This window comes from Schistocerca piceifrons, chromosome X, assembly GCF_021461385.2.
Source record: "Schistocerca piceifrons isolate TAMUIC-IGC-003096 chromosome X, iqSchPice1.1, whole genome shotgun sequence".
NCBI lineage: Eukaryota > Metazoa > Arthropoda > Insecta > Orthoptera > Acrididae > Schistocerca > Schistocerca piceifrons.
This window is the reverse complement of record NC_060149.1, coordinates 86,948,478-86,972,521: the sequence shown is the minus strand read 5'-3', so window position 1 is coordinate 86,972,521 and position 24,044 is coordinate 86,948,478. Positions and strand designations below refer to the sequence as shown.

General features: G+C 39.4%; 1 protein-coding gene across 1 annotated transcript in view; it reads left to right on the top strand.

Moving 5' to 3' along the window:
* Positions 1-24,044, top strand: part of LOC124722186 — a 260,469-nt gene that overhangs the window by 61,524 nt on the left and 174,901 nt on the right. The window contains exon 5 of the mRNA XM_047247385.1: positions 15,109-15,246. Coding sequence (XP_047103341.1) covers positions 15,109-15,246 — 138 coding nt within the window. The remainder of the gene's footprint in view (positions 1-15,108; positions 15,247-24,044) is intronic.

Here is a 24,044-nt window from a genome sequence, read left to right as displayed (position 1 = left end):
ACACTCATTGCAAATACTGCAGTATGTGGTAAGGTTTATGATACAGAAGTGACTCATTCCCTGTAAGAGTACAAAACTGTATTATTGGTGTAGGTGGTAAAGTCTCTCAAAAAAAAAAACAAATCGTCTAACTCAAACAACAATTTATCCATTTCAACGTGTCTCTACAATTAAGGTGCTCTGTTTTCTTGCCTAATACAGTTGTCTCAGAAGTTTGCATATTATGTATGTGTACACTGACACAGTCTCTATCCACATCATCCAGGACTTCCAAATTAGCTACCAACATTCCTTTGGTCAGCTCTACTCCATCAGTGCCAAAATTATCAAAATTCACTAGAACTGCTTTCCTGTCTTTCCTCTCCCACATGCATGCAATGTTTCTCCATGCAAAGCAACATGGTATGTTCAATACATAATTTTCTGTAAGGCTATTCTGCTTCCATGTTTATCCAAACCTAATTCCTGGTACCTCTGTGGCACAATAGCATGCAAATAAACCCTTAGTGGTGTTGACTGCAGCTCATGAGGTTCACCCTTTGAGACTGATGCACCTTGTGACAGTACTTCACTGGCGACAGCCTCTACTAGCTTGAACATTGCCCATCCAAGTTCAGTTACATTTCTCTAGGGTCAGTTTTGGGGCGTGCTGTGTGCGCAACATGTTTTCCAATCATGCAGCAGACCTGGGTTCAATTCCCAACTGGGTCGAAGATTTTCTCTGGTCATGGACTGGGTGTTGTGTTGTCCTCATCATCATCTCATCATCACCAAGATGCAAGTCATCCAACCTGGTGTCACCTGAAATAAGACTTGCAACCCGGCTTCCAAACTTCCCCAGACGGAGCCTCCCAGCCAACAATGTCACACAATCTCTTTTTGTTTGCCTGCTGCATTATCAGGATGTCTAAACCTAAGAACATGACATCTACACGTTGCTTAATACACTGTGCCCCATCCTGACTGATCTATTAGTGCTTAACTGAGATACTCCACATCATTGTCTCCAACATCATGTAAATTACATCACTGAGGTTTCAATCATGGGTCTACTTCATGGTCAGTCAGTGGCTGTGTGGAGGATGGTAAAGGGTAGGTGGCTGGGGAGACAAGGCGTGGGAGATCTGTTTCTGGACAAGGTGGGGAGGGTAATTTCACTCTGGGAAGGCCTCAGCAAGACCATCAGCATATTTGGAGAACTCTGGTCATCACTGCAGATGCTAAGACCATGGGTAGCAAGGCTGTAAGTAGAAACTTTTTGATGTGAAATGCATGCCAGTAGTCAAAATGAAGCTATTGTTGGTGATTGGTAGATCTGATGTGGATGGTGGTAATTATGTAGCCATCCAAAAGTTGGAGGTTAACACAACAAAGTTGGCTTGTTGGGCTGAGGAGGACCAGTGAATAGGGGAGAAGGTGTCCAGGCTCTAGAAGATTGTGAATGGGGGTATCCTCACCTTCAGTTAAGATCATGAAGATGTCATAATTGAATCAGAACCACTGAGTGATTTGAAATTCTGGATGACTATCAATGATTTCTCTAGATGAATCATTAGTAGGTTCAGATAGGATTGTGGTATATGGATGCCCATGGCTGTACTGTGGATTTGTTTGCTACCTTCAAAAAAGTAATTAAGGGTAAGTGAGTAGATAGTTGGTGATGGTGACCAAACAGGAGGTTGTAGGTTTGGAGTCAGTCAGGCATTGGGAAAGATAGTTATCAGTGGTGGCAAGGCCATGGGCATTAGGGATGTTGGTGTAGAGGAAGATGACAACAGTGGCAAGCTGTGTGCCATGTATTAATAGGACAGACACTGTAGACAGTTGCTAGAGGAAAAGGTTAGTACTATTTATATGGGTGAGTTGGTACCAGAGAGTAGGCTGAAGGCATTAGTCCACAAGGGCATATATCCTCTCTATGGGGCCACAGTATCCATCCACGATAATACAATATATAAAGATGTCTTAAAGAGAAGTAATTTAAATCTGAATTTGAAAATATGGTTATTGTTGTTAGCCTTGCATTTTATTTTGCTAGGTATATTTTGAAAGAGGTTTATAGCTCTGTATTTCACTTTTTTGTGTGCAAAAGTTAGTTTCACTTGAGCAAAATACAGATCACTTTTCCCTCTAGTGTTTGCTAATATTTCTATCATTCTCAAATCAAGAGCCGTACTGACATTTAATTTTGTTGTTAGCCTCGCATTTTATTTTGCTAGGTATATTTTGAAAGAGGTTTATAGCTCTGTGTTTCACTTTTTTGTGTGCAAAAGTTGGTTTCACTTGAGCAAAATACAGATCACTTTTCCCTCTAGTGTTTGTTAATATTTCTATCATTCTCAAATCAAGAGCAGTACTGACATTTAATTTTGTCAAAGAATAATTGTACTGTTAAACTCTGGTTAATATTCTTCTCTGCTTAAACATGAGACTATAAAATGTACATGAGTAAACTCCACACATAATTCTAATTACTATATTTCATGTATGAAATACGTTTGCCTAACTGAGGAGTTACCCCAAATGCAAAGGAAGATGGCGGCGAGTGAAAGCCATAGTGATGTCACAATAAATTTAAAATGTAGTAGTGATGTGTGTAAAATCTGTGTAAAGAAAGTGGAAAGAGGTATGCTGTGCATTGACTGCAAGGGCTGGTATCATGACAAATGTGTAAAAGTGGACCTGAAATATATAAAAGATGAACATGAGTGGACATGCTGTCAGTGCCTAGTAAGTGTCACGAAAAATGAAGTAATGGGCATGCTAATCTCAAAAGAAAAAATTATAAGTGTGTACACAGACGATCTGGAGACAATCAGTTCAAAACACAACAAACCTGAGAGGAAGTATCAAGAGCTGGATATAAAATATAATGCACTCTCTCAGAAACACCACCTATCACAAGAAAATGTTAAAGTACTGACACCAGGCCTCTCCACATGCTTACATGAGGGTATGCATTCAAAACAATTGGTTTTTGCCAAAATAAAGGATGGTGCCAAGTTAAATGTAATGGTGGAAAATATTGCAACAGGTACAAGCCAACTAAAAAAAGAAGATCCCATCATAATTATTGGCGGCGGAAGGGACGTATATACAAATGAAAGCAAGACTGCCCTATGATGTTTCCAAAACATATTACCAAAATGTTTAATTTACATATCATTATCACAACTGTTCCAGTGTGACATGATCTGCCAATTTGGTCGTGTGTACACAAAGAAGTGAAATGTACAATTCTGAGCTAAAAAAAATTGTGGGACAAATTTAACTACATACAATTGGTAGACCTTAGTGAAATGAACCATGATGACCACACAAACCATGGGCCTATACCTAAACAGAAAAGGAAATGCCAAGCTAGTTTCTCAGTTAAGCGAACTGTTTGACAAACCTAGCAAAGAAGATGATCCTATTGCCCTAGATGATAAGCAAGAAGTTTTTTTTAGAATAAAGGACCATCACACCAATGTCCAAGGAAGTAGTATTTTCAGCATCAACAGCAAAAGCAGTGCAAACATCAGCTGCAGATCTCCTGGAAGCAGCAGCAGCACCTGGAACCATGTTAAGAAACACCAAGAACAGGAAGCCCTCACAAAAGGACCAAACTTTTTGATACTCAGAGCTTGCCAAAAAAAAAACAGTATAACAAGTAGAGCAACAGATTCAAAGAAATTCAATTTAAAAATACTGCATCAAAATGTTGAATATGCATACAAAAAATCAGAAGAATTAGAAGTGTTATTATCTGCTGAAGTTGCCAACATTTTGTTGGTTGGTTGGTTGTTTTGGGGAAGGAGACCAGACAGCGAGGTCATCGGTCTCATCGGATTAGGGAAGGACGGGGAAGGAAGTCGGCCGTGCCCTTTCAAAGGAACCATCCCGGCATTTGCCTGGAGCGATTTAGGGAAATCACGGAAAACCTAAATCAGGATGGCCGGACGCAGGATTGAACCGTCGTCCTCCCGAATCAACATTTTGTAATGACTGAGTGGAATTTAAAGTAGAATGAATTAAAGGTCTTCAATCTAATGGAATATAAAAATGTCGCATATTACTGCAGAACTGTACTTAATAGTGGAGGAGCTGCAATATATGTAGACAGCAAAATAGGGAATTGGACTCCAGAGAAGATCACAAACTGTACAGAATTTTGCTTTGAATCAGAAGCAGTTCATACAAAGTTCATGGGAGAAAAATGAAAAATGCCCTGTAAAAGGAATATACTGATCACCTAGCTCATGCATTGAACGATTTTTACTGGAAACTGATGTCTACTGCATAAAGTCACAAAGCAATACACTTATGTAATAATAGCTGGTGACTTAAATATAGATATGCTTAAAGTCAGTGACTACACAAGAAGTTTTGAAGACATTATAAGGTTTCATGTAACAAATCCAGCAAGACATACAGAAACGTCAAGCACATTAATAGTGCATGTCAAATATACCTACACACAGACAAAAAGTTCAGGTTATAAATACTGTTGTTGCAGACCATTTGGACAAACAAATGAACTGTGAGATCAAATAAAAACTGAAGAAAATGTAGTGGCTAAATTTAGACAAACTAAGCTTAGAAATCTGAACAGACTAGAATTTTTGCTAAAAGAAGAAAAGTGAGACAATATGTACATAGAGGACAGTGTAGAAAAGAGCTGGGAATCTTTTTGTGGTGTATTAAGAAACCACGTAGATGTAGCCTGTCCTAAAATATGCAGAACTATTAGGGGTAAATCAAACAAAAAAATGATTCACCACAGAAGCTAAAAAAGCAAGAGATGAACTGATTGAATCTTTGAAACATATCAGTAAGGAAAAGGTCTGATCAGTCATGAAGCTTACAAGTGTAAGAAGAAAGCATACACTAGGATGATAAGAGCATAAAGGAACTGAGCACTTTCAAAAGAAAACTAAAGGAACACCTCATCTGTGGATGCTGTTATAAGATGAAACAGTACTTGTTGGAAAACCTGTTTTACAAATGTATGCTGGAATGTCAAATTTTCCTGAAAGAAGGAAAAGGAAAACAAAGTGTAGTGCTGAAAATACAGTAGAAACATACAGACTAAGATGTCGTGTTGTAGTAATGTATAAATGTCCTAATATTTCTATGCAGTGAGTTTAACATAGAAGAACTAAAAAAAAGTCTTCAATTCTTCAAAATGTATTATTTATTATTATTTGTAGTATGACAACAAATTAGATTGCAGACTTTCCCTATGTGTGCTACACTGATGCATAAATCAGTGCAGGCTATCATATATCACTGAGTAAAAATATTATCAGTAAACATTACTACAGAATATTTCTTGTATCAAATGACAAATTTCCAAGAACTTTGTTTATTTCTGTATAAAGTTGCAACATAACATGTCTAAAATCACTGTAAAACTGATCAATGGACAATAGAATGAACTTTAACTATAACTACTGTGTTAACTCATATGCCATCAACAGATGAAAATATGCAAAGTATGTTAACTTACTGATTTCTGAGGCTGTAAATTTGAAAATTATTCATATGCTAAAAGTAGATGAACTAAAAAATTGTAGCAGAATTTTGATATGGTTTGATTGAGCTTTAATCAATACACACACTGAAGAACATAGAAGTTTCTACTTTTTCTGTTGTTTTTTGTTGGTACAGTACACCAGCTGAGTAGGTGCACTATTTTTACAGTATACACCTGGTCAAATTTTACTTTTCCATAGTTTAGATCTAGCTCACTTGTGCAAAACAATTTAATAAAATTCACAATAAAACTATTTACTATTTTTCAGTGGCACATCTTTAGAACAAAAGGGTGTTCATGATAAAATCCAGCAGCATCTACATCTACATCTACACGATTACTCTGCAATTCACATTTAAGTGCTTGGCAGAGGGTTCATCGAAGCACAATCATACTATCTCTCTACCATTCCACTCCTGAACAGCGTGCGGGAAAAACGAACACCTAAACCTTTCTGTTCGAGCTCTGATTTCTCTTATTTTATTTTGATGATCATTCCTACCTATGTAGGTTGGGCTCAACAAAATATTTTCGCATTCGGAAGAGAAAGTTGGTGACTGAAATTTCGTAAATAGATCTCGCCACGACGAAAAACGTCTTTGCTTTAATGACTTCCATCCCAATTCGCGTATCATATCTGCCACACACTCTCCCCTATTACATGATAATACAAAACGAGCAGCCCTTTTTTGCACCCTTTCGATGTCCTCCGTCAATCCCACCTGGTAAGGATCCCACACCATGCAGCAATATTCTAACAGAGGACGAACGAGTGTAGTGTAAGCTGTCTCTTTAGTGGACTTGTTGCATCTTCAAAGTGTCCTGCCAATGAAACGCAACCTTTGGCTCGCCTTCCCCACAATATTATCTATGTGGTCTTTCCAACTGAAGTTGTTTGTAATTTTAACACCCAGGTACTTAGTTGAATTCACAGCCTTGAGAATTGTACTATTTATCGAGTAATCGAATTCCAACAGATTTCTTTTGGAACTCATGTGGATCACCTCACGCTTTTCGTTATTTAGCATCAACTGCCACCTGCCATACCATACAGCAATCTTTTCTAAATTGCTTTGCAACTGATACTGGTCTTCAGATGACCTTACTAGACGGTAAATTACAGCATCATCTGCGAACAACCTAAGAGAACTGCTCAGATTGTCACCCAGGTCATTTATATAGATCAGGAACAGCAGAGGTCCCAGGACGCTTCCATGGGGAGCACCTGATATCACTTCAGTTTTATTCGATGATTTGCCGTCTATTACTACGAACTGCGACCTTCCTGACAGGAAATCATGAATCTAGTCGCACAACTGAGACGATACCCCATATGCCTGCAGCTTGATTAGAAGTCGCTTGTGAGGAACGCTGTCAAAAGCTTTCCGGAAATCTAGAAATACGGGATCAACTTCAGATCCCCTGTCGATAGCGGCCATTACTTTGTGCGAATAAAGAGCTAGCTGCGTTGCACAAAAACAATGTTTTCTGAAACCATGCTGATTACGTATCAATAGATCATTCCCTTCGAGGTGATTCATAATGTTTGAATACAGTATATGCTCCAAAACCCTACTGCAAACCGACGTCAATGATATAGGTCTGTAGTTAGAGGGATTACTCCTACTACCCTTCTTAAACACTGGTGCGGCCTGCGCAATTTTCCAATCTGTAGGTACAGATCTATCGGTGAGCGAGCAGTTGTATACGATTGCTAAGTAGGGAGCTATTGTATCAGCGTAATCTGAAAGGAACCTAATCGATATACAATCTGGACCTGAAGACTTGCCCGTATCAAGCGATTTGAGTTGCTTCGCAACCCCTAAGGTATCTACTTCTAAGAAACTCATGCTAGCAACTGTTTGTGTTTCAAATCCTGGAATATTCCATTCGTCTTCTCTGGTGAAGGAATTTTGGAAAACTGTGTTCAATAACTCCACTTTAGCGGCACAGTCGTCGGTAACTGTACCATCGGCACTGCGCAGTGAAGGTATTGACTGCGTCTTGCTGCTTGTGTACTTTACATACGACCTGAATTTCTTCAGATTTTCTACCAAATTTCGAGACAATGTTTTGTTGTGGAACCTATTAAAGGCATCTTGCATTGAAGTCCGTGCCAAATTTCACGCGTCTGTAAATTTTAGCCAATCTTTGGGATTTCGCGTTCTTCTGAACTTCGCATGCTTTTTCCGTTACCTCTGCAACAGCGTTCGGACCTGTTTTGGGTACCACGGGGGATCAATTCCATCTCTTACCAGTGTATGAGGTATGAATCTCTCAATTGCTGTTGCTACTATATCTTTGAATTTGAGCCATATCTCGTCTACATTTGCATAGTCAGTTTGGAAGGAATGGAGATTGTCTCTTAGGAAGGCTTCTAGTGACACTTTATCCGCTTTTTTAAATAAAATTATTTTGTGTTTGATGAGCATTACCACTGTAATTTCTTCCCAAGTTGTTGTGGTGTAGCTCTGTGCATAAATGGAACTTCCTAATGTAACTTTCTGTATCTTGATTCTTAAACAGAAACCAAATTCTACATAAGCTGAACCAAGTGTACCATAAACATGCATGGTTTCTAATTATATAATGAAAAGGAAAGTTGCTACTCACCATATAGCGGAGATGCTGAGTTGCAGATAGGCACAACAAAAAGACTGTCACAAATAAAGCTTTTGGCCAGTAAGGCCTTTGTCAACATTAGACAGCACAGCACACACACACACACACACACACACACACACACACACACACACACACAGACGCACACACACACGCAAATGCAACTCAACGCACACACACAACTGCAGTTTGAGGCAACTGAAACCACACTGCAAGTAGCAGCACCAGTGCATAATGGGAGTGGCAACTGGGTGGAGGTAAGGAGGAGACTGGGGCAGGAATGGGGTGCGATAGTATCCTAGGGGTGGCGGACAGTGAAGTGCTGCAGGTTAGACGGTGGTCAGGGGATCGGTGGGGAGAGGGAAATGCGGAAAAGGAGAGAGGTAAAAAGACTGGGTGTGATTGTCGAATGATGGCTATGTAGTGCTGGAATGGGAACAGGGAAGGAGCTGCATGGGTGAGGACAGTGACTAATGAAGGTGGTCCACTTGTTTCTTGGCCACAGTTTGTTGGTGGCCATTCATGCGGACAGACAACTTGTTTGTAGTCATGCCCACATAGAATGCAGCACAGATAGAATGCTGCTTAGCTTGTAGATCACATAACTAGTTTCACAGGTAGCCCCTCCTTTGATGGGATAGGTGATGTTTGTGACTGGACTAGAGTAGGTGGTGGTGGGAGGATATATGGGACAGGTCTTGCGTCTAGGTCTCTTACAGGGGTATGAGCCATGAGATAAGGGGTTGGAAGCAGGCAGAAGTTGTGTAAGGATAGACGAGTATATTGTGTAGGTTTGGTGGATGGTGAAATACCACTGTGTGTGTGTGGGAGGGGAGAAGAATAGTGGGCAGGATATTTCTCATTTCAGGGCACAGTGAGAGGTAGTCAAAACACTGGCAGAGAATGTAATTCAGTTTCTACAGTCCTGGGTGGTAGTGACTTATGAGGGGAATACTCCTCTGTGGCCAGACAATGGTGGGAGACTGGAAAGATAAGGTGTGGGAGATTTGTTTTGTACAAGGTTGGGAGGATAATTACAGTCTGTGGAGGCCTCAGTGAGACCCTCAGTATAATATGAGAGGGGCCACTCATCGCTACAGATGTGACGACCACAGATGGCTACACTGTCCAGAAGGGACTTCTTGGTATGCAACAGGTGGGAGCTGTCAAAGTGGATGTATTGCTGGTGGTTAGTAGGTTTGAAAAGGACAAAGGTACTGATGTAGCCATCTTTGAGATGGAGGTCAACATCTACGATGTTGACTTGTTGGTTTGAGCAGGAGCAGGTCAAGCAAAAGTTGTTGAGGTTCTGGAGGAATGTGGGTAGGGTGTCCTCACCCTCGATCCAGATCGCAAAGATGTGATCAGTGAACCTGAACCAGGCATTTGGTTTAGGATTCTGGGTTTTTATGAAAGATTCCTCTAGATGGCCTATGAATAGGTTGGCCATGCCATAGGATGCCATGCCATGCCATAGGATGGTGCCATGCAGGTGCCCATAGCCATGCCCCAGATTTGTTTGTGGGTAATGCCTTCAAAGGAGAAGTAATTGTGGGTAAGCATATAGTTGGTCATGTTGCCTAGGAAGGAGGTCATTGGTTTGGAATCTGTTGGGCATTAGGAAAGGTAGTGTTCAATAGTGGTAAGGTCATGGGCATTAGGAATATGTTAGTGGAAAGGGAGGTACCATGAATAGTAATGAGCAGGGCACCATATGGTAAAGCGACAGGAACTGTGGAGAGTCGGTGGAGGAAATGGTTGGTATGTTTTATATAGGAGGGTAGGTTCCAGGTAATAGTTTGAAGGAGTTGGTCCATGAGAGCAGAGATTCTCTCAGTGGGGGCACAGTAACTGACCACAATAGGGCATCCTGGGTGGTTAGGTTATGGACCTTAGGAAGCATGTAGTAGGTAGGAGTGTGGGGAGTGGTAGGGATGAGTAGAGAGGTGGACTCCAGGGAGCGATTCTGGGATGGGACTAAGGATTTGAGCAGTGAATGGAGATCCTGCTGGATTTCTGGAATGGGGTCACTGTGGCAAGGTTTGTAGGTGGAAGTATCTGACAGTTGGCAGAGTCCTTCTGCCAGGTAATCCACCTACAAAACTTGCCATAGTGACCCCATTCCAGAAATCCAGCAGGCTCTCCAGTCACTACACAAATTCTTAGACCCATCCTGGAATCTCTCCCTAGAGTCCAACTATCTACTCTTCCCTTCCACTCCCCGCATTCCCATCTTCTACATGCTTCCTAAAGTCCATAACCTAACCACCCAGGATGCTCCATTGTGGCTGATTACTGTGCCCTACTGAGAGAACCTCTGCTCTCATAGACCAACACCTTCAACCTATTACCCGGAACCAACCCTCCTATGTAAAAGATACAAACCATTTCCTCCACCAACTATCCACAGTTCCTTTCCCTTAACCACATGGTGACCTGCTCATCACTATTGACAGTACCTCCCTTTACACTGACATTCCTAATGCCCATGTCCTTACCACTATTGAACACTACCTTTCCCAATCCCCAATGGATTCCAAACCAACAACCTTCTTCCTAATTTCCATGACCAGCTATATGCTTACCCACAATTACTTTTACTTTGAAGGCATTATCTACAAGCAAATCTTCATACAGCTATGGACACCTGCATGGCACCATCCTATGCCAGCCTATTCATGAGCCATGTAGAGGAATCATTCCTCGAAACCAATAATCCTAAATCACTCACCTGGTTCAGATTCATTGCTGACATCTTTGCGATCTAGATTGTGGGGGAGGACATCATATCCACATTCCCCCAGAACCTCAGCAACTTTTGCTGCACCTGGTCCTACTCTACCCAAAAAGTAATCTTCCTAGATGTTGACCTCCACCTCAAAGATGGCTACATCAGTACCTCTGTCTGTATCAAACCTACTAACCACCAGCAATACCTCCACTTTGACAGCTCCCACCTGTTCCACACCAAGAAGGCCCTTCCATACAGTGTAGCCACCCATGGTCATCACATCTCCAGTGACGAGCGGTCCCTCTTTAAATATACTGAGGGTCTCACAGAAGCCTTCACAGACTGTAATTATCCACCCAACCTTGTAGAAAAAAAAATCTCCCATGCCTTATCTTTCCAATCTGCCATCACTTCCCAATGTTCCACCGTCCGGCCACAGCGGAGCATTCCCCTTGTAACTCATTACCACTCAGGACTGGAGCAACTGACTTACATTCTTCACCAGGGTTTTGACTACCTGTCGTCATGCCCTGAAATGAGAAATATCCCACCCACTATTCTTCCCAACCCTCCCACATGAGTTTCTGCTGTCCTGCAAACCTACACAATATACTTGTCCATCCATACACAACCCCTGATTCCAACCCCTTACCTCATTGCTCATACCCCTGTAATACACCTAGATTCAAGACCTGCCCCATACATCCTTGGACCACCACCTACTCCAATCTGGTCACAAACATCACCCATCTCATCAAAGGCGGGGCTACCTGTGAAACCAGTCATGTGATCTACAAGCTAAGCTGCAGCCACTGTGCTGCATTCTATGTGGGCATGACAACCAACAAGCTGTCTGTCCACATGAATGGCCACCAACAGACTGTGACCAAGAAACAAGTGGACCACCCTGTTGTTGAGCACACTGCCAAACATGACATCCTTCTTGTCAATGACTGCTTCACAGCCAGTGCCATATGGATCCTTCCCACTAACACGAGCTTTTCTGAATTGTGCAGATGGGGACTTTCCCTGCAATACATCCTACTTCCCGCCATTACCCTCCTGCCCTCAACCTTCATTATTCACTGTCCTCACCCATCCAGCTCCTTCCCTGTTCCCATTCCAGCACTACACAGCCATCATTCCACCATCACACCCAGTCTTTTTACTTCTCTCCTTTTCCACTATTTCCCCCTCCCCACCTCTCCCCTGTCCATCGTCTAAACTGCAACACTTCACTGTCCGCCACCCCTACCATACTATCCCTCCACCTCCCCACCCCAGCCTCCTCCTTACCCCCACCCAGTCACCACTCCCATTACGCACTGCTGCTGCTGCTCGCAGTGTGGTTTCAGTTGCCTCAAACTGCAGTTGTGTGTGTGTGTGTGTGTGTGTGTGTGTGTGTGTGTGTGTGTGTGTGTGTTGTCTATTGTTGATGAAGGCCTTACTGGCTGAAAACTTTATTTTTGACAATCTCTTTGCTGTGCCTATCTGTGACTCAGCATCTCCGCTATATGGTGAGTAGCAACTTCTCTTTTTATTACATTGTTACATTCCATCCTGGATTTTCCAAGGTCTCTAATTAAATGCTATGTTTGGCACAATTAAACATCTATGATAGGTCACAAAAGAGGCCAACTGGTGAAGATCTACCATTTAACAATATTGTTATGTGCATTGTGTATGTATAAACAGCTATCTCACTGAAAGACTGTATTGTGGTACTCTTGACTAATCAGTTAAATCGGTTACATATTGTCATTTATCAACACCTTTGTGTGTGTGTGTGTGTGTGTGTGTGTGTGTGTGTGTATGTGTGTGTGTGTGGATGAATGGGTGGGTGGGTGGGTCCATGGGTGGGTATGTGTGTAAGCAACAAAAGTCATTTTTATAAGCATGCAATTACATAAAGAATATGACATTGATATAAACATATATATCTATAGAGGAAAGAATATTAAAGATGTAGACCGAAGAGTGTATAAATGTTCTATTTTCATCAAACCATTTTATATGCTGGCTTGACAAACTGTGTGTATATATACAAGCAAATGGTGTTGAAGATAAATAAGGACTAATACAGAACGTACATCAGTGATCCAAAATATTATGTCCACTGCCTGTTGCAAGATTGAGTGACACTTGATTTTCATTGTGGGCACATGTTGTGGTACAGGAAGCATATAAGCAGAGCAAAGAAATATGGGGGATCATACAATTTGCAACTGGGTAACACCACTGACATAAGAAACTTTAACTAATAGCAGATTGTTATGGCTTGGCACCTGAGTATGAACATTTGTGAAATGGTGACAGTGGTCATAATGTGTACTATTGTCACGAACATCTATGGAAAGAAGATGAAGAACTGTGAAACCACAAGTAGACAATTACGCATTGGATGTCCGGGCCTCATCATTGAATTTGGAGGTCAGAGGCTTGTCCACTCTGTAAAGCAGGACAGGTAGCAATCTGCAGCAGATATGGCAACAGAGTGCAACGATGATACAGGACCAAGTGTTTGATAACACACCATTCAGTGTATGTTGTTGAACATGGGACTCTGCAGCAGTCCACCCATATGTGTTCCCATTTTGACCCAATGACATCATCAATTATAATCACAGTGGCCACAGGATCAATTGAGGTTATACACTGGTTCAATGGAAGCATATTTCCTGGTGTGATGAATCACTATCTTTTTACACCAGGTCAGTGGTCATGTCTGGATACTTCATCATCTAGACAAGTGGCTGCTCAAAACATTTAACACTAACAGACATAGGCAGCTATGGGCAGTATTGTACTATAGGAGACATTCACGTAGGCTACCATGAGCCCTATGGTAGTAATACAAGGCACCATTCTCCACGAAAACTGTAGACAATGTGAACATCATTGTGGGCACCCTGCATCCTTTCATGTCTTCCCTGATGGTGATGGCATCTTCTAGCAAGATAAGAGCCCATGTCCAAAGGCAGAATGGTGCTACAGTGATTTTAATAAAATAATAGTGAACTTACATTGATGTCTTGGCCACCAAATTCCCGTAATTTGAACCTGAGACACTATCAAGCATCAGCTCCATTTCCACAAAGCACCGGTTCATAATTTACAAGAACTTTGTGAGCTGTATACAGTCATGTGATGCAAAGTAATTCTGGAAACATACCTACAATTTGTCAAATCCATGCCATGCAGAATTGCTGCTATGTTGTGTTTCAGAGGTGGGCTGACATACTATTAAGCAGGTGATCATAATGTTTTGCCTTCTCAGTGTATAAACATTCATGTAAACACCTTTGAAATGCATTGCAGTGCATACACCCTATTGACATCAAAATAGTGTGTCATGTTTTAACTTGAATAGTGCGAAAGATCAATCTTAGTCTCAGCTGACAAGACCAGCTCACTCAATTTAAGCCTCAGAATTATGGCTGCTTGTTGAGCACTACCTCAACACCCTACACCTACTGAAACAGAATCAGTGAAGTGAGAACTTCAGAAAAATGGACTAACAATGTAAGTAAAAGGATAGATTGCTACTCACCATAAGGATGACACATTGAGTTGCAGACAGGCACAATGGAAAGGCTGTTACATGTTTAGATTTCATTCAAAGCTTTCTTCAGAAAAGAAAACACACACATTCATTCACCCAAGCGAGCACACCTCATGCAAAAGCTTGGATTGGAGTGATGGCCTGAGCTGCTGTAGATGGCAGTCATGTGTGCATAAGGTGTGATTGCTTGTTGATATTCCAACCTGAAGTTCCCATTGTTTGAAAAATGAACTAACAAAGGCAAAACAAATGTATTCACAGAAGATAGATTTTCAGCTAAACACAAAAATTTTGTGTGCAGTTCCTTTGATTAAGACTAGTAAATTTAAATCAGAAAATGATTTATATTGATTTTGAGTTTGGTTTCCGTCAATTATCTTACATGCACATCATGACAGTACCAGATATGTTATGCACACCCTATTTTTTTTGTTTTATAGTCAGTCTCAAACTCAAAATATCTGCTACAAATATTTTTAAAAGTAAAATATAAAACTTATAGATACATTATCTTTCTTTCAGAAACGGTTAACTATTTTCAATCAAAAACATACATTTCATTGTGTGTTTAATTACTGTAACTCTTTCATGAGCTCAGCTGACTGATTGGTACTGTTTCACAAACTTTTTAAAATGTTTAGGCTGCAATAATGTTGTGGAAATGTTCTCTTACAGCAAGAAGAAGAAAAAGTAAAGTTACAGGAACTGATTGTAAATAAGAAGGATAATAAAAATGAAGGGATAAGCAAACTTCCAATGAAAGATGAGGACCAAGAGTTGTTATCTGCTTCTGAAAATCCCTGTCTCAGTTTTGTAAGTCATTCTAAAAATATTTTTAATTGGTCATTGATGTGTTCAGCTAATACTAAGCTTTACCTTCCTCAAATTATCACTTTATCCCTATAAATTCTTCCACCGAATAGCAGCATTTCTCCCACAGAAGCACTTGCATCATAATTTTTAGAGACTCTGGCTTCATATTAAGTATGTTTGTGCCTGTTAATCTATTATATATTTTCAACCCCAAGTATTTTGGAGACTGCATATATTTTCAAAAGGTCTGTGGGAAGCATAAAATTATCTTTTTTTTTTCTAGCATTGGAAGTGTGCTAGCACAATTACCTCAAATAATTTTTGTTTGCTGTGTAGGATTGTAATTTTGTAAATGTAGTGGAAGGAAACAGTAAGTGTTTGTAGTTTCCTAAATAATGGGCAATGAGATTCTTTTTGCTGTGCAGTACACATGTATCTGGCAATTTTCTTTTGTAGTGTCAATATCTGAGATGTGCAATTTAAATTTCACCAGAAAACTATACGATACCTAATGACAGATTCAAAATGAGATGCTATTTTTCCCATACTCACAATTGATGCATTTACTACTACTTGTATAACAACATAAAACTGCGTGAGTTATTTGATAGTAAAGCAACATGAACATTTCAACCTGAGTTCCTGTCCACCTTTGGTCCAATAAATTGAACTGTGTCATCTTCATCCATAAGTTGACTGTTATGATGTTCTTTGTGACATCTGAATTTGTTGGTTGTTCTTTATCTGTGTGGTGCAGGTGCTCTGTGCATCTTTCCTGTACCTTCCAAACAGCCATTCTCCCACAGTGGCATCAGATGTGATACTCTCCAGGTTTTCAGAGCACTAGGCGATCCTCAGCAGACCCCAGAAAGGCTTTCATCTTGGGAAGCAAGCACAATACACACTTGACATTATTTTTTGATAGTATTCTTGCAATATTGCATGGAGGCATGACGGCTGGTGGTATACAAGTATAAATCTGTGTGCACTGGTTTATGCTAAGCACTGTGCCCTAGTGTACCATCTGACTTTCACTTGATGAGTATGTCCAGAGATTCTGTGTATCTCGGTTGTGAACTTGGTGTTTTAGTGCAGGCAGTTCAGGTGTTGGAAAAAGTCCTGTTGACATGTGTCTGTGTGGGAAGATTAGAACTAGATCAGATCCAGTGTGCCATAAAATCAAAAAGAGCCTAGGCCACAGCTTCCAGATGAAGAAGAGAAACCTGTTGCAGCAATTTTGATGTCTTATTTTGGTAACACATGAGCAGAAGTTAGGAAAATACTCTGCACACCACGTGTGGATGTCACCCATCAGCAGAGATGAAAGCCTTGTTGGGATCTGTTAAGGATGACCTAGGACTGCAGTAAGCAATAGGCTACCACACGCCATGCACGTGTAGGAATATATGCATAGGTCAGTTTCTCTTGACAGTGCAGGAAATATGCATGGAGTACAAGCATCACACAGATAAAGAATAATCAACGAAGTCAACTGTCACAGACCACTGTATATCCAAAGGACCAAAGGATATAGTGTGAATTATGACAGGAACCAAGTTCTTAAAACACACCAACACATTCTGTAACAATGTTTCTAAAGAATCTGTGGATATCTGGCTCTAGGAAAGAAGTGTTGGCACAAAGGAAACTACAGAAAACAAAGAAGCAGAAACAATGTTGGTTTTTCATACCCTCCAAAAGGGTTATTTGGGAAAATAGGAAGACAGTGGCTTCTAACTCAGTAATGTTTGAGACCCAGCCTTGAATGTGCTGAAAGCACAGTGACAATCAGTGTGGAGATCCACTCACATCACACCTACTAAATGAACTCAGGTGTTATGGTGCACCAATTGAAGACCACTTTGGCAGTGGAGCCATGCCTGGGCACCATGGGCTTGAGATCAACATTAGGAGGTAGGGGATATATAAGATGGCATCCAGTGTAAGACAATCAGTTGTCAAGACCACTTGAAGATGGCAGCAAGTCATCTTGAGGAAATGTCACACCATTTGGATGACACTAACATGGCTGAATACCCAAGAATATTTCATTACTATCATTTGCCAATAAAGCCTAAAAATACACACCATGTGTCAATTAAATTAAAATGGATCACTGGAAGTGAGAAGTGTTGTTGAATATGTTCAGAATTATATAATTATATTTAATAATGTTATGAATGCAGAAAAATAAAGGGCAAACATAAGGTTCAATTTAAGACATAAAAATAAATCAAAGGCAGTGTGGTCCACCATACAATCTGAATTGGGTTTTAGAGTCTATAACTACAAAATTTCTAAAATTATGCTTGAAAATTAGACCACTATAAGTCCTGCACAAATATCAGAGTACCCCTCCACCAAATTTGTTCCCCAGTGGTTTGTACCCAAAAGACTGTGTGGGAGGACCTATGGTTGTAGTGTTTGGAAATCAGAAGTTGAAACATGAATGGTACATGAAAATTTGAATCAGGCTCATATATAACACAATGGTTAAGGATACTACTAACAAAAACCAGGAAACCAGATTTAAGTCCCATTCTTTCTGAAAATTTCAATTGTCATGACTTATACATTACCTTTCTGATCAACTCATTTCATTTGATCCTCTTCTGCCTAACAGAACTTCTCCCTACAAGTCAATCTCCACATCTCTGGTAACATTGTAAAAAAAACCTCATCTTTAAGAATTGCGAAACTTCTCACACAAAATTTCAATCTCCAAAAGCCTTGTCACCATTTTCTGCAGAAATGAGCAATTCTTTTTCAATATTGCAAGGATCTTCCCGAGGCCTTTGTATACAGCTGTTCATCTTCACACCTGTTCCCAATGTGATTTCTTGTGTTGTATCCTCAGATGGTTTTCATGCTTCACAAAGACCTTACCATTAGTTAAAAAGAGACAACCTACACACATACATGCCTTCATAGCCAAGGCCACTAATACTTTGCTGATGTTTTGGCCTGGAGGAAGCCAGTTAGAATTCTGCTGGTTGAATATACTTCAGTCATCAGTGGAGTGCCAAAGCATAAAATTAAAAATCAGTATTGTGCAGTATATTTTAAAAACAAATGGGTCAATCCAGGTTATGAGGTATGGAGAAGACCATAGACAGATCATTAGACATGTTATGAAGCTGTTACAACAGTAAAGAGTGCTTCATGCAAGGTTCAACCAAAACAAAGACCTTGTTGTCAAGCAGAGGCTGGACATTACCACCACATATGTAAGGGGAGAAGTGTAGGAACCTTTCAGTGAATCTGAAAGTTAAAACTTATCTATAAGTTATTCACTAAGTCACTGGATTAAAGTAATAAATACTCTTACTCAGTGATTATACTGGCCCCAAAATGGGGGGTGATACAAATTAGTTGAAAATAATGTTTTTTTTTTCTTTTTAAGTGTCTCACTGAAGAAGGTTATTCCATAAACAGTCCATCCAGATGTCTCATAATGCCAAAATGGCAGCTAATGATATAAGTGATAATGAAACAGAAGCTCAACTAAAACTGTTAAGTGGAGGAAAGGTGATCTGACCTCATAGGATGTCTTGATGTTTCCATACAGATTATCTGACAAAACTTGCTAATATCCTAGTAACAGCTGATTGTAAATCACTAAAATGACAAAGCACTCCAACAAATTGGAGAAAGGTGCATGATATTCTTATTTTCAAGAACAGAGAAATGATAGAGGTACATTACTATAGGTCTGTATTGCTGACATCAGGCCATTGTAGAAATACAGAAAATGTTTTATGCTAATGTAATTTCTTCACTACATTATAGTGTGGACCTGTACTTAATACCTTTTGTGAATTGATGGAGATGTCATTAATCTGTCATTTTTGGAAACAAAAACTCTCCTTTGTACATGGATGCTGCAGACAGTTATCATCTAAAACTCTGTCTTCTCTGTTGGTAGCAGTGACTGGGTTTATTCTATCTTCAGTGATGTCCAGAAGTCATTAAGAACAGGTCCACAATGTCATGTAGTGAATAAACTATTAGTTTACAGAATAACATCCCAGCATTTTTATTGGATTGAAGACTTTATAGCAACAGAACTTGCCACATAACTCTTAATGGGAGTAGTACAGAACTGCTCCTGATGTGTATGAAAATGACCTAGTGGATAGCATCAGAAGCTTTGTAAGGCTGTCTATTGATGCTGTTATTGTGTATAGGAAAGTTGTAATAATAGAACATTGTAGCAAATGCAGGAAGATCTGCAGAGGGTTGACACTTGGTAAAAGGATTGGTAGTTGGTCCTCAACACATAAAATGTAAAATATAGCACAAAATGGGAGGAAAGAGCTATTATTGATATATTAGACCACGATGAGAAATTATGGGAGTAAGTCACAATTTTTAAAATATAGGACTGTGTGTGCAGAGACAGTTAAAGTGGAATGACCACATAAAACTAGATCTGAGGATAGAAGATGCCTAACCAAGATTTGTGGCAACACCACAATACACTTTGCTGTGACAAGTGAGTGAAACCACCATGAACTATAAAAAGTATCTCTGCCACCATCGGCATAGTTGCGGTTATTCTTTACATTTGTTTATCTCCTGTTCTTTGTTCATCCTATACTTGCATAATGAAGCTATTATTGAATATAGGACAATATTTATTGCGAATGAGAGAATAATTCCTAGCTCCCATAGTGATGACCACAAAATGGAAAAGGAAAGCAAAGGTAACAGTGGAACATATTGTCAGAGACAATGGATCCATTGATTCAAGTTCCTGGAACTAGAATCAGAATGGAACAAGGCTTACTGCTCAACCCAAGATCGCCATCCATGGCTTTTAATTCACTGAAAAATGACATGGCAGACATAAATATGCAAGAAGGGAGTATGTACGTGCGACATGGAAATGTTAAATTTCCTATATTCTGGTTGACGCGATCCCATCTTTGGCTCATACAAGGTGAATGTATATTTAAACAGCACTGAATGTTCAGTAACACTGATAGATCTCGTTACAGCAAAGTTGAGCTGCACTAAAGAAAGCTCTCATGAGATGATGTGTGCTGTCACTAGAACTGTGATTACAAAAGATTCTTGCAGATGAAAACTTGAGTGATAAGACTCTTTCACAAGTGTCCAAAACTGTACATACATAGCAGACCCAGAACTTCTACCTGAACTGTCTTTATGCATATTATGGCTTTGTGAACTTCCACATCCACAATGTTATTGCAGCACCAACAGACATGCCATTGCAAGATTTAGCAAGTAAACTATTTAAGGGTGGTTTCTCGATATGCAAAAATCGGCAGCAATCAAGACAAGGATGCAGGAGCAGGCAGAGAGGTGTAAGTTGATGCCACTGGTCCTGTAATGTGCACAAATACTTCTCACCAGCAGTATACATTGTCCAAACTCACCATGGAGCAGCTGACTGCACAAATGACAAAACTTAACATGCAGATAGACACACACAAATAGCAGATATGAAGTCACAGTTTGAAACAATATGAAGGCTGCCATGCAACAAGACTTGCTGAAATGGTGGTGCTAGTATGATAGGCTGCATTGAAGCTCATCAGAGCTGTGCTGCTAGATTTGTTATGAGTAGGTTCGATCAGCATGCAGGTATTACGGAAATGCTTCATGAATTCAAATGGGGATCCCCAGAGGAAAGACAAAGTTGTTAACATGAGACACTATTGCAAAAGCTTACAGAACTGATATTTGAGACTGAATGCATATTGGATCTACTGTCACCAACATAAGTTTCCCTTAAGGACTACAAAGAGGGGCTAATAGACAGTCATTTTCCCTTGCTCTATTGCTAGTGGAACAGGAAAGGAAGTGACTAATGGTGGTACATAGAACCCTGTGCCATACACTGTATGGTGACTTGTGGAGTATGTATGTATATGTAGATGTGTACAAGCATTTCAGCAACTTTACACATCAATGAACTCAACCCTGCAGTTACCCAGATTTCAAACATGGCCACTAATATACATTGGCAACAACACAAGCACCCAGATCAGAGAATGGTGAAGACGTAGGCAAATGCCACATTAGCAGCAGTCAACTGGTCACACCAACTGTTTATACAAGACTAGTTTTGAGGTTGAAAGTTAATGTCCTATAGCACCAATGGCTGGTAGACCCTGAAGCTCAGGTTCAGCAGCCTAACTGGTAAGGTTTCACCCATCCTTTATGCCTGCAGGCATCTTTCCTTCATGAAGTATGAGCTGTGTGGAGAACTGTAAACGTTAAGTGTAGAAATCTATAATGTGTGTGTGTGTGTGTGTGTGTGTGTGTGTGTGTGTGTGTGTGTGTGTGTGCGCGTGTGCGAGTGCGCATGCTTGTGTGTTCATGTTTCTTATCATGTGTTTTCATGTTTCTTATCGATAACGGTTTGGAAGTCGGTGTCTGTCTAAGAAGTGCTGATGACACATTGATAGCAACAGTACAGCATATAGGTATGGTGGTACACGTTTCCAAGATTGCTTCCTATGGTGAAAAATGTTTAGCACAGGGCCAGCCTCAGCATCCTGAACATCTCATTTAGCACTGCAGCGTGGAGCTTTTTTTTTTGGTGGGGGGGGGGGGGGGGGGGTTGGCACAAGTCTCTGAGTTTGGCGGAATTGCATTGTCCACGATTCTTTATTTGCTCATGGTATGAAAGACATTTGGAGGTCCAGTGGCAGTTTTCACAAAAAAGGTGGTCTAGTGATCTATCATCACCCTTGGCACTTGTGGCAGACATGAGTGAAATAGCCATGGGAGCACATTTGCAATAGAAAAAGAAGGGGCTGTGCGGCTGATCGCGGTGGAGGTGTGTGTGTTTGTCCTTAGGATAATTTAGGTTAAGTAGTCTGTAAGCTGAGGGACTGATGACGTTAGCAGTTAAGTCCCGTAAGATTTCACACACATTTGAACATTTTCTTTGAGAAACAGTGGATGTTTGCAGCCACTTACCTTTTTCTCTAAGAACTTGACTCAACAACAGCAAAAATGGTGTGCAGTTCACTGCATGTTAGATGCTTGTGATTTATTTAGCAATGAAACACTTTCACCCATCTGTCAAAGGAGGATATTTTGCAATTTTTGCTGATCACAAGCCATTTGTAGCTATTTTTCATCATGACAATGATTTCAAGTCAACTCATCAATGCAGGCAAGTTAAGTGCCTTGCACAGCTCTCAAGCTATGCATCACACATAGTGGGGAAAGACAAAATGATTGTAGAGTACCTATATTGGAACTGTGATACTTTAAACTATATTTGTTGGGCAGAGATAGTGTTAAAACAACAGGAGTATCCCCCTTTACGCTGTGTCATACAGGAGCAGTGAATTGCATTGCAGCTCAGGTGGACGCCAGCCCAGGATTTGCCAGACGGTATTTGCTGTGCTGTAGCAAGAGGGAAGCAGTGACTCTACATACTGGAACTGCAGTATGTTTATGAGATTTCTGGATCAAAGAGAATATTTTTTAAAATTTCGCTAATACAAAACAAGATTTTAGATTTGCCGTTTCCCCCATTTAAAAATGTATGTATATCTGCCAATGAAATTTACATTTAATTAAGGAAATAATAGATCTAATAAATTTTTTCTATATAAATAAGCTCTCTGAGATTGTGTTTATCGATATCTGTGAACAAAATTTTCATTCATTTAAAAAATTAAAATTTAATAAATTTATCTTTATCAATAAACTCTGTCAAACATCATCTATCTATATAATCGATTGAAATTTTAATTAAAAAACTCAAACTACATTTCAACCATAACTGTTTTAATTTTTTAAAAAGCTAAATTTTTTCTATATAAATAAAAGCAAAACAAAATGTACTCGAAAGCTGAGCTATTTCAAAACTTAGAAAATTATTGTAAAGAAAAATGTGGATTAAATTGTGCTGATTTAGAAAATTATTGTAAAGAAAAAGGTTATTCAAATGTAACTAGGCAAGATCTAGAGGAATTCATTGATAATTTTAATATTAAAGAAATGAAGAAGATGGAACTAAGATACAAAAATATAAAAGGACTAAGAACACAATTTGTAAAATGAGGAAGCTAAAAACTTATTAAAGAGAAGTTAATCATGCTGTTTCTAAATGCTGTTGACTCTATCTGTATCTGTAAAGGAACTTCATGAGATCTGTAAAATAAAAACTTTCAAGAATTATTCAAAACTTAATAAACACCAATTAATAGATCTTATAAAAAATCTGACGACAGTATTAATAATAATGATAATGAATTGAATAAAAAATCTTTAAAAGAACTTCATCAAATCTGTAAAATGAAAAATTTTAAAAATTATTCTACACTTAATTAGCAGCAATTAATCGCTCTTATCAGTAAATCTGGGGGTAATATTAATAACATTGATAATGAGAATTATTTTCAAAAGCTTCTAGCAGATAAATATCATGAAATTAAACAAAAAAAACATCAGAAAAATTTTCCAAATTTCCGTTTCCAAGATGATGATTTTTTTTTTTTTTTTTAATTCACCTAAATGACTGAATAGAAAAGCTTCTGCTTTTAAATCTAGAATAATAACGTACAAAATTAATAATGTTGTTATTATTGTTGAACCGCAAGAAATTTTTAACCAAACTAAAGGTGAAGTAATCAGTAAATTTAGAATATTTTAATGCAAGCAAGAGCAATTAAAGTGAACATGAAATTTTAATATAATTTTAAAAGACAAGCCAAAATACAAGAATATAATTTTAAAACAAGTAATGATGTTTTATTAAGAACAACTAAATTAGAAGATTGTTATCAAAAATCAACAAATAAACTACT